Consider the following 16017-nt stretch of genomic DNA (forward strand, 5'->3'; position numbering starts at 1 on the left):
TCGTGTCACGGTCGATTGATGGTCAGAGACCGGATTCCGTGTCTAAATACATTGACGTAGGGTAAATAAAGTCCATGTGGTCCATGTGAATTGGGAGCTGGAACTGTACGAGATCTTGGCGATTGAACCTCGGGAAGTGGGCCTGGGCAGTTGGCGGCTGACCGCCTTCGACTCACCATAAAATTCTGCCACCATCCAGCCTCACCGCCCGGCGAATTGTCATCCATGCGACTGCCCCACGCTACAGCCTTGCATCGAAGAGAGAAAACTTCCCATCACGACCTTTTGATCAACAAACCAGCCATCCGCTCAGACACAACCCACGAAAACCGGCACCATGTCTCGCGAAGCCTACCAGGTCCCCACAGGCCAGGGTTCCAACCCTGCCGCAACCGGCAAGTCCTTTGACGCCTATGGCGGTGGCAGCAGCAGTGAGGTCGGCCCTCAGATGCAATACCTCTGCGGTGACTGCGGCCTCAAGTTCCAGATGCGCCGCGGCGACGCCATTCGATGCAAAGAGTGCGGCTGCCGCATTTTGTACAAGGAGCGCACCAAGCGGTATGAAAGCTGACTTGCTCTCGCGCGGGTAGGCGCATGCTAACAGCGTATAGCATGGTTCAGTTTGAGGCGAGGTGAATGCTGCATGGACAATGAAGGGATGGACGAACGATGAAAAAGGCTACGAGGTGGTGTGGCGAGGTCTGCCAATGCGGGATATCCAAGCTGCGGTAAATCCCAGGGGGCGGCCACGGAGGTCACAGGTCACGGAGTTTGGTGTTGGTACATGCTTGGGAGATGAACATCCCAGGTATCTTCTTTTGATCGCAATGCAGTTGTTCCTAAACGCCAGTCCAGCCAAGCCCCCAGAGTTTTGCGACGTCAATTTACTTCCTCTGCTGATGCAGGTATTTGGCAAAGCTGGCGTCTGACATGACCGAATCGCCCTCGGCGAGCATCGAAGCTTCGTACCGTGCCTGCAGGCCCTCCCTGTCGCCCTCTTCGTCCGGCATATCATCGTCGTCAATGTCGCTGACAACGTCGGGCCCGTCATCGAGGGCGTCCGCTTCCTTGACCTTGTCCTTCTTGTCCACAGAAAGTCCCTTCATCATCTTGTCGACCTCGGCCTCGCGCGTCTGGCGTTTCTGGTCTTCCCTCTCGGCCCTTCTCCTCTGCAGCTCTGGTAGGTAGTCTCTGTTGAACTCTTCCGTCTTCTCCTCGACAGCCTGGAAGAACTCCTCCATGCCGGTGCCGAGCTTGGAGCTCACGGGCACGAAGCTCAGGTGTGAGTAAAACTCTTCAAGCACAAGACTCATCGAGTTGAGCAGGCTGCCCATGTACCCGGACCCGCCACCGCCGACACCCTCCTCGCCCGCCTCGTCTTCCTGCAGGGCCGCTTGGAACGCTTCAAAGTCTGTCATCCACTCCTTCGCAAAGGAGGCGTCCTTGACGTCGGTCTTGTTGAAGACGAGAATCATGGGGAGTTTTGTCTTATAGAGGATACTGCAGGCGTATAGCATGTTGCTCATAAAGGTGCTGGTCGAAGCGGTGCGCGGCGTGTCAATGATGTATGCAATGATGGTCGGGAAGGAAGAGGCGAGTGATTCGAGGAGGATCGTGCCGCTGGCAGACCAGACGAAGACCTCGATTTGGCCGGCTGCGATTGTCAGTCACATAGCGTGAATGGGTCGTCGCGAAACATACGTGTGTCCACAAGAATATTCTTGATGGGCTCCTTGTCTGGGTTCGCTGAGTCGGGCGTCGTCCTCTTCTCAAGGAGGTTGACAATCTGGTCAACCTTGGTCGCGAACAGGTTCAACGACGTCAGGATGCCGCCGTTGGGGCCCAGGTTGTACTGTTTCATAACCTCCTCATAGTTGACCGAGTCGCGAATGTCAATGTTGCTTTCGAATGGGACATTTATCACAGCAGGATCGAGGTTGATGACATAGGGAGGCTCTTTTTTGCCGTGGAGATACGAGTTGACACGGCGCATAAAGGTCGTCTTGCCGGAGCCTGCGAAGCACATCACATTAGCGGAATACCGGGGTGTTCGGACGGGAGGTGCATACCGGCCATGCCAACGCAGACAATGGCGGGCGGCTGTTTGGCAGTGCTGGAGGGCGGAGCTGAAGAAGCCATGTCGAGGGGTCGGTCACGCCGGGAATGATGGAGGCTGTCGCAAAAAGAAAAAGGTGCAGACCTCGACGGCGGGTTTGGAGGTGAGAGAAAGATGCCCCGCGGCAAGAGCGTGGGGCAGCGCAAGGCCTGTCAAGATCCCTGCACTGGCCTCGATTTCCGGATGTGGGACGTGCACTGCAGCTATGGAAAAGTGACGTCTGATGGATGGGTCGCTCCCAAAGTCTGGTCCATTTCGTAACACGGCAAAAATGGACGGACTCGACGATTTCGAAAAGGCGCTCGCAGCGGAAAAGGGCGAAAGAGAGCGAATTGAGCGGGAAAAGGAAGAGAGGAGGCAGCGCAAGAAGAATCGACACACCCACCATCATCGAGACGAACGCGACGAGCCCTCGGAGAGGCATCGAGACAAGGACCGCGACCGTCACCGATCCCATGGATCACGACGCCACGACGGAGAAGATGACGAGCGCAGGCACCGACACCATAGATCGCGTCATCATAACGATGACGGCGACAACGGCCACAGGCATAAGCGATCTCGCCACGAAAGAGACGACGACGCGTCAGAGTCGAGGCACAAACGGCGACGCGACGACCACCACAAGACTTCCGACCCCAAGGAGGACCTTCCTCTCCCGGACGAAGAGAAGACGCCGGAGATTGACGGGAAACCGAGCGCCGCTCTTGTCCGGGATGCTTGGATGACAGCGCCGTCTGCACTGGACGTTGACTACGTACATCGACGCGATAAAGATCAGAAGCCCCCACCAAAGGAAGAACCACCCCGAGTCATCCATGAACGCGAGATCAACAAGGAGATCGATTCCCCCAAGGTCAGCTTACCGGATAACCCGGCCGAAAGAACTTTCAACTACAAGTTTGGAGACTCGGGCTCCCAGTGGAGGATGATGAAGCTCAAGGCTGTCTACACCGCGGCCGAACAGAGCGGGCGTACACCAGAGGAGGTGGCTCTTGAACGATTCGGCGGCCTTCGAGAGTTTGACGATGCGCGGGAAGAGAAGAGCGAGCTAGATCGGAGACAGATTTACGGCGAGGGCTACGTCGGCAAGGAGCAGCCGACGGGCGAGCTCTATGAAGAGCGCATGGCCAAGCTGAGCATCACACAAACAACCACCAATGAAGCGCCTGATGAACTGGAGCAAGGCGTCGTTATTCCCGATGAGCCCATGCAGCACACGCCAATGGACCAAACCACCCTGAACAGGCTACGTGCGCAAATGGTCAAGGCCAAACTGACGAGGGCTCCCAATGCCGCCCAGCTTGAGTCAGAATACAACGCAGCCGCGGCTAGCTTTGCGACCAAGGGCCCTCAATCCGTCACGCTCGGCGCTCAGGACAACAGGATGCTTGCCGGCAGTCGCGGCGAGGTCAAGGCCGTGGAGACGAAGCGTGGGCGGGAGCGGGGCAATGTGGAAGCCAATGATGACATGACCATCGAGGACATGGTGCGCGAGGAGCGTAGGACGCGCGGGCAAGCCGGCGGCGAAGGCGCTCGACTGGCTGAGCGGATCGCCAAGGACGGCAAGTTTGACGACGACCTCGAGTATTTGGACGAAAATGCCGACAAGCTCGCGAAACGGGTACACAAGTCGGAAATTAACCTCAAAAACGTCGCTGTCAACGAATACCAGAAACTGAGCCGCATCCTCGACAACTGTCCGCTCTGCTATCATGAAGACAAGAACCAGCAGCCGCTGGCGCCCGTGCTCTCGCTGGGCACACGCGTCTACTTGACGCTGGCGACAGAGCCCGAGGTCAGTCCCGGTGGTGCCGTCATTGCGCCCCTGACGCACCGCAAAAACCTCTTGGAGTGCGACGACGACGAGTGGGAGGAGCTGCGCAACTTTATGAAGTCTCTGACGCGGATGTACCACGACAAGGGACAAGAGGTCATCTTCTACGAGAACGCCGCGGCACCGCACCGTCACCTTCATGCGGCCATGATTGCCGTGCCCATCCCTTACGAGGAGGGTGCCATGGTGCCAGCGTACTTCAAAGAAGCATTCCTGTCCGCAGACGAGGAGTGGGCGCAACATCGCAAGGTCATTGACACGGGCGCCAAGGCGGCCGGGGGTATGGGCCGCATGGCGTTCCGGCGGTCGATTGCTAAGGAGATGCCTTACTTTCATGTCTGGTTCACGCTGGATGGGGGCTTGGGTCACATAATCGAAAACTCGGACAAGTGGCCGCGGGGTGATTTGTTTGCGCGAGAGATTGTCGGTGGGATCATGGACGTCGGGCCAGACGTCATCAAGAAGCAGGGCCGGTGGAGGAGAGACGACACTCGAGTCGAGGGTTTTCAGAGAGGATGGAGAAAGTTTGATTGGACGAGGCTGCTCGCAGAAGGGTAGGTAGCAACGTACCTAAGGTACCTTAAGTGTTTGAAGATATAAAAAGCTCACGGGCTACACTCGACAAGATTGACCGAAGCGTGTGATGGGCACTCCATGTGAATCTCCTACTTGATACAGTCCAGACACTGTACACATCGCTACTTGCCGGCTGGCACGGCGGCCGGATCGCCCGGAACGAGCGCTAAGGAGCCCCTGTCGCTTGACGCTGTGCAGTGTTTCCCCACACAGAGACTGTGTACATGGTACGTTGACGGCCTCCGAGGCAGGATTGGTGGTGGGGGCAGATTCTTGGCTTGGAGATCCCTAGGCCTAACTGGGCCCAACTGGGCAGACCCCAAGGAGCCTGAACGGGGGCCGGCAGACCTGAGTGAGGCGCTGTTCTCAGCATCAACAGGGGATCGATGCCGTGAGCGGCGACCAAGGACCTCCTGCGCCACTTGAAACTGCTCGTTCCAGTCAATCCTTTTCATCGTCTTGCCTCCCGACATCTTTTTCACAGAGACTGACGACGCAAGTCCTCTGACTGCTCACCAAAACGACGACGACGACTTCTTCCATCACAAATCGCCATCCCATTCAATCCATCAGCCGCTCTTTCAAGACTGTCGGCCATCGGCGATCGCGCTTGACCCCCGTTTCCAGCCTCGCCTCTGTCGTCATTGAACCGTGTGTCTCTGTGCGCCCAGTACCCTTGGGGTTTGTCAGGGAGACGTAGCGGACATCTCATTCCACCTGCCCTGGTGGCTACTGCCCACCTTATCTCTACGCGACCAAGGAAGGGACCCTTGACAAAACACCAATCCATTTTCCATATCAACCCCCAACACCATGTCCTGGGAACTTAGCCGTCGCCGTATCGTCCGTACCGTCAACTCGAAATACATCTACGGTCGCCTGGTATGTGGGACCTCTGTTTGCCACTGGTGATCCTGCCTGCTGACCGACGATGTAGCCGCTGGTGCACGCCATCATCTTCTTCATCGAAATGGCCCTTGTCGCGAGGTTGACAGCGCGCTTCAACGCCTACTACGATGAGCGACCCCGTACGTCCGGTGCTCCCTGACACACACACCTTCTTTGTGGTCTTGCTAATTTGACCCACCTTCAGTCATGACCATGATGGTCACCAATGCCATCCTCGGTGGCATCGCCGATACGACTGCCCAGACCATCACGGTGCTCCGCCAGACGGCGCTTCGCCAGCCTGGTGGCGTCGGCAAGGACGATGATGTGGCGATTGAGATTCACGAGCTCGATCGCAAGAACCCCCTCATCGACCGCGACTTGATTCCCGATTCAAAGGCCCTGCCGCCGCCGTTCGACTTTGAGCGCCTCACCCGCTTCATGGCCTACGGCTTCTGCATGGCGCCGCTCCAGTTCAAGTGGTTCAAGTTTCTGTCCTCGACGTTTCCCATGTCCAAGACCTCGGCGTTCGGTCCTGCCATGAAGCGTGTCGCGTTTGACCAGCTCATCTTCGCGCCCTTTGGTCTCGGCGTCTTCTTCACCGCCATGACGGTTGCCGAGGGAGGAGGCCGCCGTGCCGTGTACAACAAGCTGCGCGACATGTACGTGCCGACGCTCAAGGCCAACTATCTGGTGTGGCCAGCGGTGCAGGTCATCAACTTTCGCCTGATGCCCGTGCAGTTCCAGCTGCCGTTTGTGTCCACCATTGGAATCGCATGGACGGCCTATCTGTCCCTGAGCAACTCGGCCGAGGAGGTCGACAACAGGCCTAACCAGCACACTTCTGACATTCGCCTGTCCTAGGCTGACTACCTGATCGACTTTTTTTCATTTGTTCGGTGGGTGCATGTTTGGCTGATGCCCAGGATGTGCATCACAGGCGCTGGGTGTTGGGCGTTTGGAATGTTTTTGGATTCTAGATGCATCTACAATGGCAAGTTGTCCAAGTGCTCGTCTTCAAACGCCGTGATATGAATAACTGCACGTGAAACGACTACCTCGAAATAGACCTTGCGCTTCCGTTTCGCATCTGCATATCGACCGGCAGAAGACGGGAAGCCGGCTGGTGCTCGGGCGGCGACGGCAATCTTTGAAGGTCTCTGGCCCAGTCGATGGATGCAAGCAGGCACCGCTGCCCCTCACTTCAGCTGCAGCGCCCACGCCGCGCCAGAGCCAGAGGGAGCGCCAGCACCAGCACCATCGCCCTGCCCAACAGCTCCTAGCCCCCCTGCCCGCCAGAAGCGACCCCGCCAAAATTGCAGAGTGATCTAATGCCATCACCCCACCATAACTCAACCTCCCATCCCACCTCCTCGACCCTATCGAAGCTCTGCGTGCTTTTCTTCTCGACTGCCATTTGGAAAAAAAGCCTCAGGACTTTTTACATCACCAGAACAATAGACGAAACAAATTCGCCATCATGTCGCTCGCCAACAAGCTCTCCATCAACGATGTTGATCTCAAGGACAAGAGGGTCCTGATCCGCGTACGTTGTAACGCGCGGTGGGAAAGCTCTCGCAATACCAATGCTAATCATCGACGCAGGTCGACTTCAACGTCCCCCTCGACGCCGACAAGAAGATCACCAACAACCAGCGCATTGCCGGTGCTGTGCCTACCATCAAGCATGCCATTGACAACGGCGCCAAGGCTGTCGTCCTCATGTCCCACCTCGGCCGCCCCGACGGCAAGGTCAACGCCAAGTACAGCCTTGAGCCCGTCGTCGCCGAGCTCGAGAAGCTGCTCGGCAAGTCTGTCCAGTTCACCAAGGACTGCGTCGGCCCCGAGGCTGAGGAGGTCGTGAACAAGGCCACCGGCGGCCAGGTCGTTCTGCTCGAGAACCTGCGCTTCCACGCCGAGGAGGAGGGCTCCTCCAAGGACGAGAACGGCAACAAGGTCAAGGCCGACAAGGCCAAGGTCGAGGAGTTCCGCAAGGGCCTGACCGCTCTTGGTGACGTCTTTGTCAGTACGTAGCAGCCAGTTTATCCAGCGTTGCCCCTCCGAGCTAACCATGCGCAGACGATGCCTTTGGCACCGCCCACCGCGCTCACTCTTCTATGGTTGGCGTCGACCTGCCCCAGAAGGCTGCCGGTTTCCTCATGAAGAAGGAGCTCGACTACTTTGCCAAGGCGCTCGAGAACCCTCAGCGCCCCTTCCTCGCCATTCTCGGCGGCGCCAAGGTCTCGGACAAGATTCAGCTCATCGACAACCTCCTCGACAAGGTCAACACGCTCATCATTTGCGGTGGCATGTCCTTCACCTTCAAGAAGACTCTCGAGGGCGTCTCCATTGGCGACTCGCTCTTTGACGAGGCCGGCTCCAAGACGGTCGGTAAACTCATTGAGAAGGCCAAGGCCAACGGCGTCAAGGTCGTCCTCCCCGTCGACTACATCACAGCCGACAAGTTTGACAAGGACGCCAACACCGGCACAGCCACTGACGAGACTGGCATCCCCGACGGCTGGATGGGTCTCGACTGCGGCGAGAAGTCGATTGAGCTCTACAAGCAGGCCATTGACGAGTCCAAGACGATCCTGTGGAACGGCCCCGCCGGCGTCTTTGAGTTTGAGAAGTTTGCTCGCGGCACCAAGGCCACCCTCGACGCTGCCGTCGCTGGCTGTGAGGCCGGCAAGATTGTCATCATTGGTGGTGGTGATACGGCCACCGTGGCCGCCAAGTACAAGGTCGAGGACAAGCTCAGCCACGTTTCCACCGGCGGTGGTGCGTCGCTCGAGCTCCTCGAGGGCAAGGAGCTGCCTGGTGTCGTTGCTCTGTCGAGTAAGTAGGCTTTCAAAGCCATGAGCTGTCCGATGGCGTCCGGTCTGACGATCGGGAAGCCGTAGGCGCGCCTCGTTTGTAATGCCAGACTGCCGAGCCCAGTATACCTAGATATCACCACAAAAAGAAATGGAAGCTTGAACGTCGTTGAATTATCAACCATCGCCGCACTGCATGCTGTATTTTGATGTCTCGTGCTGATCTGTTAAGCCTGTATCGTAACACGTCACGCCCTTGACCTTCTGCCCGGGCTTCGTCTTTCGAGCATCGCCCCGCGCCCGCTCTCTTTCTTTCTCTGCTCACCGTCGCTTCGACGCCTCGACCTTCTTTAACTCCTCCCTGTAACTCATTAGCGTACTGGCTCATCAGTTCATTAGGCGGTCGGGCGACACCCACTTGAGCTGCGCGGAAAAGTCATCGTTCGTGTCGTCATCGTCCCAGCTCTCCTCCCACAGGTGCTGCGTCGTGTTGTTGCCACCCGCGGCCTCCGTGTCCTCCTCGTTCCAGTCTATTCCGATTAGCGACGGCGCACAAGTGGCGATGCAGGCATTTCGCACCATCGACGGGAAAGTCCTCGAACTCGTCGTCCTCGCCGAGCGCCGCGGCGGTGGCGGGCTTCTGCGTCTCTTCGACCTTGGGGTCCTGCGCCGTCTTGTCGGCGGGCTTGGTGTCGGAGGAAGCCATGGTTCTTGCTTGCTTCTGTGGTTTGTGCGTTCCGCGTGTGGTTCTGTCGGCAGAGTCTCGGTTGTCGTCGCGTTGAACGTGGGTTGGGATCGCTTTCGATGATGGAAGGTTGGAGGTTGCAATGGAAGTCGGGAAGAGCTGCCAGCTGCTGCCCTGTGCTGTAGGCTGAAAGGGCGACGTTTGCCGTGCCGCTAGTGGGGGCCTGGACAGGGATAGTGGGTGTGGGCCGCGAGCCTCACATCACAGACGTACCTAGTATCGCCCTTCGTTTTCGATGATCATGGGACTGAGACCATGCAATGTTGTTCGATTGGATGTATTGGCCCTGCTGCAAAACAGGAAACAAAGGCGAACAGGAGCCGTGTTGTATGATTATCTGTCTAAGCTTGCCCAAGCACCCTGCCTGAACTCCGTCTCCTATCGTAACACAGCATAACATGAAGATGTTAACCATCCGTCTCGACAGCCTCGCTGCCTTCCTCGTCTTCGTCGGCAACCTCGCGACTGTCCCCCTCTTCCTCCTCCTCCTCCTCCTCCTCCTCCTCATCTTCCTCCTCGCCGTCTTCTCCAGCTTCCTCGGCTTCGTCCTCCCCCTCCTCCTCTGCCTCTTCATCTTCTTCAGCCTCGTCGCCCTCTTCAGCCTCTTCAGCTTCATCCCCTTCCTCCGCTTCCTCCTCGTTTTCTTCCTCTTCCTCTTCCTCCGCCTCTTCATCATCTTCTTCAGGACCACCAATGGTCTCGTCTTCCTCGTGACCTTCCATTGTCTCATCGTCCTCATGACCTTCTAATGTCTCGTCTTCGTGGTCACCGAGCGTCTCATCTTCCTGGTCACCAAGCGTCTCATCTTCGTGGTCACCAAGCGTCTCGTCTTCGTGGTCATCGAGCATCTCGTCTTCGTGGCCAGCGAGAGTCTCGTCTTCCTCGTGGGCTTCCATGGTCTCGTCCTCAACGTCGGCGTCGACACCACCCATCGTCTCGTCTTCCTGCTCGTCCTCCTGCTCTTCGTCACCCTCCTCGTCAGCCTCGTCGGCATCCTCATCGCTGCTGTGATGCCCATCCTCGGCCTTCATATCATGGAACAGCATAGATGGGGGAGGCTCCTCATCCCAGCCCTCAGGCACATCGCTCAGGTCGCTCTCGTCGTCGGCCGAGTCGTGGATGCTACCGCGAGGACTCGACGCTGCGGTCATCTGGGCCGTTGCATCAGGATCGTCGCCCTCGTCAATGGTCGGTTCGTCCTTCATCTCGGTATCATCGCCGACGGGCTCGTCCATGTCGGAGCCGTCGCTGGCCGGGCTGGCAGCTTCGCCACCGTTGGGCGTGTTGCTGCCGCGTTTGCCGCTCGAGATGGAGCCTAGACGAGACTTGGATGCGAGGCCGGCAGATTTGGGCGCCTCCATGGCCCGTGTGTAGACCTGCTCGGCTCTGCGCAGAATGTCCGGCCGGCGAATGCCCACCTTTTTACGGGGCAACGCCTCGGCTTGCTTCTCGCCGTCTCCGTTCGCCTCCTGGCTGCCCGGCGGGTTGAGAATGTTGGTGAGGGTGCTCTGCGGCTTCAGCGAGTTGGACGCATCGTTCTGCGCCTCCTCCCTGGCGCGGGCGCGGGCGCGGGCCTCGAGCACTTCGCTTGGACTGGGTCCTGGCAGCGTGGGACCAATCTCGAGGTACAAGTAGGTGTAGCAGTCGTTTATGACCTCGTCAATCGCGCCGGCTTTCATGAGACCGCCATTGAGTTTCTTGAGCTCGATGGCCTCCTTCATACACTGTAGGACTGGCAGGTCGCCTGCAAACTCGCCGGCCCACTCTGCGAGACGGTCGGCCATGATCTCGAAATCCTCCGTCGCAACCAACTTGAACTTGTCTTCCTCATTCGGTCGCACCTTATGGCTCTGTCGCAAGAGAGCAAGGTACGAGTGGCAGCAGGTCTGCCAGAGATCCGCAAAATGGTAAAACTCGGTTCCCTTTTTGCGAATACGCCGCAGAAGCGCCTCGAGGCTGACCCTGTCGCTCATGACTACAAGAATCTTGACCATGAGGCGCACATATTGCTCAGTAAAGACGTGGTGCCGCCCGGGCCGTTCGGCCTCGCATTTCCAGACGTTCATGACCATTGTCTTGGTGAACATGGACTCTCGAAGCACGTTGAAGGCGGCCTTGGCTTGCACATAGTCGGCATTGGACTGGGCCGAGTCGTCGAACAGCAGACGCGCATGACGGACAATCATGCGGTGTTGCCAGTTTGACTTGTCCTTGTCACGCAGGTGCCGTAGACTTCGGATCACGTACTCCTCCCAGTCCTCAGTGTCCTCAGAGGTGTCACCATCGTCCGTCTCGGCTCTGATGCCAAACGGTTGTCGTGCGAGGATGATGGTGGCCTGTTCAGACGACAGATCTCCCCGTGTCACCAACTTTTGCGCGATGGACAAGATCTTGTAGTGAGGCTCCAAAATGGGGTCGCTGTTGCGAGTTTTGGGCACGGCTGAAGCGACATCGATTGCATGCTCCAGCGCCTTGATGACACGGTCAACCGTCGGTTTCGTGGCGCGGTCCGTGGCGCTAAGGTTCTCGTCTGGCGTTTGATACATTTTCCACAGACATTTCGAGACCATGAATGGGTTCCTACAAGGTTAGCGGGTTTCTTCCACCGATATGCTGATGACTCACTTCCAGTTACAAGGCTTCCTCCGCATGGCCTTGTGGAAAAGGCCCGCGGCGTACTTCCACACCTTGTAGTCCTGCATCTGGTTGTGCAAGACCCGTTGGAACGTGCCCATGCCGGTGTTCTCGATAAACGTCCGCTCGTGATTAGAATGCTGGAATGGCTCCATGGCGAACGGTTCCCGGCTCGACGCGTACAAGCGCATGGCAAAATTGTGATAGAGATCATGCAACGGATCTCCCTCTTCATAGTCCGTGTCGGCACCCACAGACTTGGACAGCGCGAGCGTGTGGCAGTGGATCGAGTTGCGCTGAAACTTGACAAGCTCGGCTCTGTCCTTGTTCATCTTGTCGGCAGACCAAACAACGGCATCCTCGACTTCGTAGTCGAAGCATTCGGCGAGCCGGAACCAGCCCTCCCAATTGTTCGGCGTGAACTGCAGCTGGTGTCGCAGAAAGGTCGCTCCGATTCGCAGGTCGTCCATGGCGCCGGGCGTCTGCCTTTTGCTGAGATCTACAAGCTTGTACTTGCTCAGAGCAATGGACCCGAGAAGGAAGAACCAACCGTGGTTAGCGAGGACCGTCTCGGGGGCATTGACGGACACGGTATCGAGCTCGACGCCGCCTTTGAGGGCTTGATATAGACGAAGGGGGTGTACCGGACGCTTGAAGTACTCTGTGTAGTTTCGCAAGTTGTGTACCATCTGTGGTGTTGACCGCACGGGGCCAATGGCGCCTTGCATGTGTTCAATGGTTGTCTTAAGCTCGGATTTCAGCAGGTCCTTCATCGGCATCCGTCGGGCGAGAACCGTAATCTTGTCGGCCAGCTGTATCGTGTTGCGCCGCTCGAGCTTTTCCGGCGGACACCCGTGGTCCTGAACCTCCCAGATTCCAACGCCTAGCTTCAGTCCGTGTAAATCATACAGCACCTGTCCGAGGTAGTCTTCCCAGTTGTCAATGTTCTTCAGCTTGAGCAGCTCCATCCGCATCATCTTGAGGAAGATCTTGTTGGAAGCCTTGCAACTCTTGCGCGGGCCTAGGACATTGTGGATCGCAGCGAGGTACTCGGCCAGGTCGCTTTCGTGCTTTGGGAACACATCCGTGTGCTGGATGATGCCAGTCTTCAGGACGGTATACTGCAGACACCACGTGCGCACCTGGATCTCCCGGAGCTTGTTCATGAATGCCTGAAAGACAGAGCCACCCGAAGGCGCCTGTGTCATGCCGATCCGTATCTCGTCTTCCAAGGAGGCCGAGACGTGGAGCATACAGCTCAGCTTCGCGAGAGCAGCTGCCGTCGCCTTGAGGTGGTCCTCGTCGACAATGTCATAGGCGCTCTGTTCATTGAGCGCCAGGGACAGGGCGCGAATGAGGAGCTCGTCGAGTGACTTCATCATGCGAAGCAAGAGCACCGGACGGGTATCATTTGGGTTCTTGAGATAGAGATCCCCCTCGAAATCAGCAACAACCATCTCGATGGCTCGTAGCTGACAGGAAAACTGTTTTGTCGCGTATGATATCGATCCATATGCGTCGCTGAGGCGTGACCAAAGGAATAACCGCAACTCGGTGCTCGTGCCTTTGATGAACTTCCAGAGATCCTGCAGCCCTTGACTGGCACAATCTCTGATTGGTATCCTCTTGTTCTTCCCCGAGATGGCTTCCCCATCGCTGTCGCTTCTGGGCACATATACAGAGTCGGCGTTCAAGACTGGCTCGAGATTGTCAATAATGGCCACGGGATCGCTAATATCGTCCTGGAAGAGACCCAAGAAAAAATCCATCGTCGTCAGCTTGGAAATCTCTCGGTCAGCGGCAGCCGACGAGATTTCCGTGAGGACAGCATTGTTCTGCAAAAAGAGCGCCTCGACTCCTTCATTTGTGAGAAAGTCGCGCAGGCTGGTCCAGCACTGCAAAATGTATTCGCGTGAGACATTGTCGGTGAGGGTCGTCGAAAAGACGGCAGCCCAGAGGAACCTGGCGGCGAGATCGCTTCTGGGGTCAAGGCAGGCTTGAAAAAGCTCCGACGCAAAGGCAAGCCATCGCGCGAGACGCCCCTTGGCCTCAACTCGGATGCTATACTCGACAGCACTATTGGGATTGGTAATGCGTTCGTATATGTCGAGGTGGAGCTCAAAGAGCATCTCGACAAGGTTGTGAATTCTCATCAGCTCCTGCTCGGCATGTTTCGACTGCGCAGTGGCCTCAATTTCATACTTTGCCATTTCGTAGATATCCTGATCGAAACGGCTAATGACATGCACGACCGCTGCCTTCATCATGTCCGACCACTTGTACTCAACATAGCTTGGAGCAATCGTCTTGAGCCATTCCCAAGCTATGTCCTGGACTGTGGTCCAGCCCGCGTTGAGGCGTTTGGCGAAAGAACCGAGGCCGTGAGATTCGCGAAAGGCCGGAGATGCCGAGACTTTTTGGTTACCGCCTTTCGCGTGCTCGAGGAAGGCAGACATTCCGAGGGTGTCCGTCTCCTTCTTGTTGATCAAAATCTTGGCATTGTCCGCATTAAAGGAGGTAATCGTACTCTTGAGGTCAATGGTGGCCTGGCTCGTTGATTTGTCCGAACGATCTTCAGACGTGCAGAGCTCAAGAATCTCGCCGATACGGTCCAGGACCGACTGGTCCGTGACGCCAATGTTCTCGAGCACATCTTTTGTTTTTTGAAACAGGTGCTGATCCACCGCCTGGTACTGAGCGAGCTGCGTCGCGTGCAGTGCGCTCGAGTTGACGACCTCTCCGGCGCCAGCCGTCTCCCTGCGTCTGATTCTCTTGCTGCGTTTCTCGCCAGCATTTTCGTCTTCGCCTGCCTCCGCGAGACCGGCAACCGACTGAGACCGCTTCCTCGCTGGGGCCGATGCGGCCTCGCTTCGAGGTTTAAGTCCATCGGCGGCTGCCCTCTCGTCAGCAGCCTCCGTCTTGGTCGCAGAGTCCGACACATCCATGGCATCCGGCAGACCAACGTCAACGGCCGCACTGCTGACTTCCTCATTGAGCTGCTTCTGTATGGCATCCGTGATGTCCATTGCTTCCTCGTCGGGTTCGCTATTGGGAAGGTCAATCGTAATACCCTTGCCCGTGAAGCCCACTTCGGCAACGAGCTGCACAAGGGCCATGCCCAGCTCGGACCAGGCGGCTGTGGGACAGCGGATCGATATTTTGGACTCTGACACGGTAAGGATTGATCGAGTCGTCTCGAGACTTTTCGTCGGATTGGGCAGGAACGGAATGGGGTCGAGATGGCGCTTGATGAGCGCCGGCATGTCGTGTTTGACCCAGGGCCCCAGGATGGGGTGCGACAGACCCATGTCATCTGACAAGACCTGGAGATGTTCCTTCAGTTCCTCGCCCGCGAGACCCTCCGCCAGCGACGGGGGCTCGACCTCCTCGACGGTCGGATCGTCGTCAAGCTCAATGGCTGCCTCGAGGCAGTATCGCCTGATGCGGCCACTGTTGAGATAACCTGCCACTCGCGCGATTCGCCTCCAGAGCTCGGCATCCGAGGGGTCGCGATCGAGAGCCGCATTGAAATCGAGGAGCGCCTTCTGCGCTTGCTCTTTGACGTCATCTTGCTGGAAGAATGCCTTGGGTGGAACAGCCGTCCTGCGAGCCGTGTGTTTTATCCGGTCGAGGAGGAATTGTCCGTGGTTCTTGTGCGCCAGGAAGAGCGCCTGGGGGAGAGTGCTGTCCGCTCCGTCTACCTCTCCTGATTGTATGTCGATACCAGCAGCGAAAGAGGCCTCTACAGCAAGCTGGCTTGCCGGCAGCTCGGCTCGTTCGTACTCGGTCGCGGCTTCAGGGTATTGAAAGATGTCGGATTTGAAGAGGTCATCGTATGCATCGGTCGCTTCATCAAAGAATCGAGGGCCTTGCGCATGAAGCTTGAGGGCGGTCTGGAAGCGCTTCAAGGCTTCGTCGATATGGATTTGTCGCGTGTTATCAATCTCGTCGTCGAGGTTCTCCTCCGGCTCGACGTTAATGGCTTGGAACGCTGGCTTTCACGGGCTGTTAGTTTGAACCAACGGCGCTCGGGATCAGACTACAAACCATGATTTCGGCGTGTAAACGAAATTTCGAGGGGAACTGCTTGTATTGGGGAATCCCAGAGAGCCGTAGCCCGGACGTTGATGGAGTTTGTATAATTATGTGTTCATGGTTCGAATCCAAGCGTCGAAACTTCCTTTCTTCGCGTCGCTGGCTCGAATTGGAGACGCGACGGAGAGTTGGAGCAGATACATCCCTGCTGATGAAAGCCAGGCTTGCCAGGCTGAAAGACAGCGCATGTGGCGTACCACACACACGATTTGTGGCGACAACAAGGCTGTATGGCCAAGCGTTTCCGCCAGGCACCGAGCACGATGGGGAGGGTCCGTGCAAGCTCCCGCAGCTCCAACCCGCCGCCAAA

The 16017-nt window shown here is 57.3% G+C and overlaps 7 protein-coding genes across 7 annotated transcripts; 4 read left to right on the forward strand and 3 right to left on the reverse strand.

The window, feature by feature from the left end:
* Positions 1-337: 337 nt before the first annotated feature.
* On the forward strand, positions 338-636 carry RPC10 (DNA-directed RNA polymerase core subunit rpc10; the record flags this gene model as incomplete). Its single annotated transcript, XM_028635925.1, has 2 exons — positions 338-558; positions 612-636. 2 exons carry the CDS (start codon positions 338-340, stop codon positions 634-636), a joined length of 246 nt encoding a protein of 81 aa, XP_028491708.1.
* A 248-nt stretch (positions 637-884) lies between these two features.
* On the reverse strand, positions 885-2139 carry D7B24_001704 (uncharacterized protein; the record flags this gene model as incomplete). The annotated part of the gene is made up of 3 exons (XM_028635926.1): positions 885-1654; positions 1702-2013; positions 2070-2139. 3 exons carry the CDS (start codon positions 2137-2139, stop codon positions 885-887), a joined length of 1152 nt encoding a protein of 383 aa, XP_028491709.1.
* A 200-nt stretch (positions 2140-2339) lies between these two features.
* On the forward strand, positions 2340-4511 carry D7B24_001705 (uncharacterized protein; the record flags this gene model as incomplete). Its single annotated transcript, XM_028635927.1, has 1 exon — positions 2340-4511. One exon carries the CDS (start codon positions 2340-2342, stop codon positions 4509-4511), a length of 2172 nt encoding a protein of 723 aa, XP_028491710.1.
* An 831-nt stretch (positions 4512-5342) lies between these two features.
* D7B24_001706 (uncharacterized protein) lies at positions 5343-6281 on the forward strand (the record flags this gene model as incomplete). Its single annotated transcript, XM_028635928.1, has 3 exons — positions 5343-5411; positions 5467-5557; positions 5623-6281. 3 exons carry the CDS (start codon positions 5343-5345, stop codon positions 6279-6281), a joined length of 819 nt encoding a protein of 272 aa, XP_028491711.1.
* Positions 6282-6897: 616 nt separating this feature from the next.
* On the forward strand, positions 6898-8263 carry PGK1 (phosphoglycerate kinase; the record flags this gene model as incomplete). Its single annotated transcript, XM_028635929.1, has 3 exons — positions 6898-6963; positions 7023-7443; positions 7497-8263. 3 exons carry the CDS (start codon positions 6898-6900, stop codon positions 8261-8263), a joined length of 1254 nt encoding a protein of 417 aa, XP_028491712.1.
* A 291-nt stretch (positions 8264-8554) lies between these two features.
* On the reverse strand, positions 8555-8939 carry D7B24_001708 (uncharacterized protein; the record flags this gene model as incomplete). Its single annotated transcript, XM_028635930.1, has 3 exons — positions 8555-8594; positions 8652-8763; positions 8813-8939. 3 exons carry the CDS (start codon positions 8937-8939, stop codon positions 8555-8557), a joined length of 279 nt encoding a protein of 92 aa, XP_028491713.1.
* Positions 8940-9385: 446 nt separating this feature from the next.
* Positions 9386-15662, reverse strand: HIR3 (Histone transcription regulator 3; the record flags this gene model as incomplete). Its single annotated transcript, XM_028635931.1, has 3 exons — positions 9386-11558; positions 11604-15607; positions 15660-15662. The coding sequence occupies 3 exons, from the start codon at positions 15660-15662 to the stop codon at positions 9386-9388; spliced, it is 6180 nt and encodes a 2059-aa protein (XP_028491714.1).
* Positions 15663-16017: the final 355 nt, after the last annotated feature.

Source organism: Verticillium nonalfalfae (assembly GCF_003724135.2).
Source record: "Verticillium nonalfalfae strain VnAa140/NRRL 66861 chromosome Unknown scaffold_136, whole genome shotgun sequence".
NCBI lineage: Eukaryota > Fungi > Ascomycota > Sordariomycetes > Glomerellales > Plectosphaerellaceae > Verticillium > Verticillium nonalfalfae.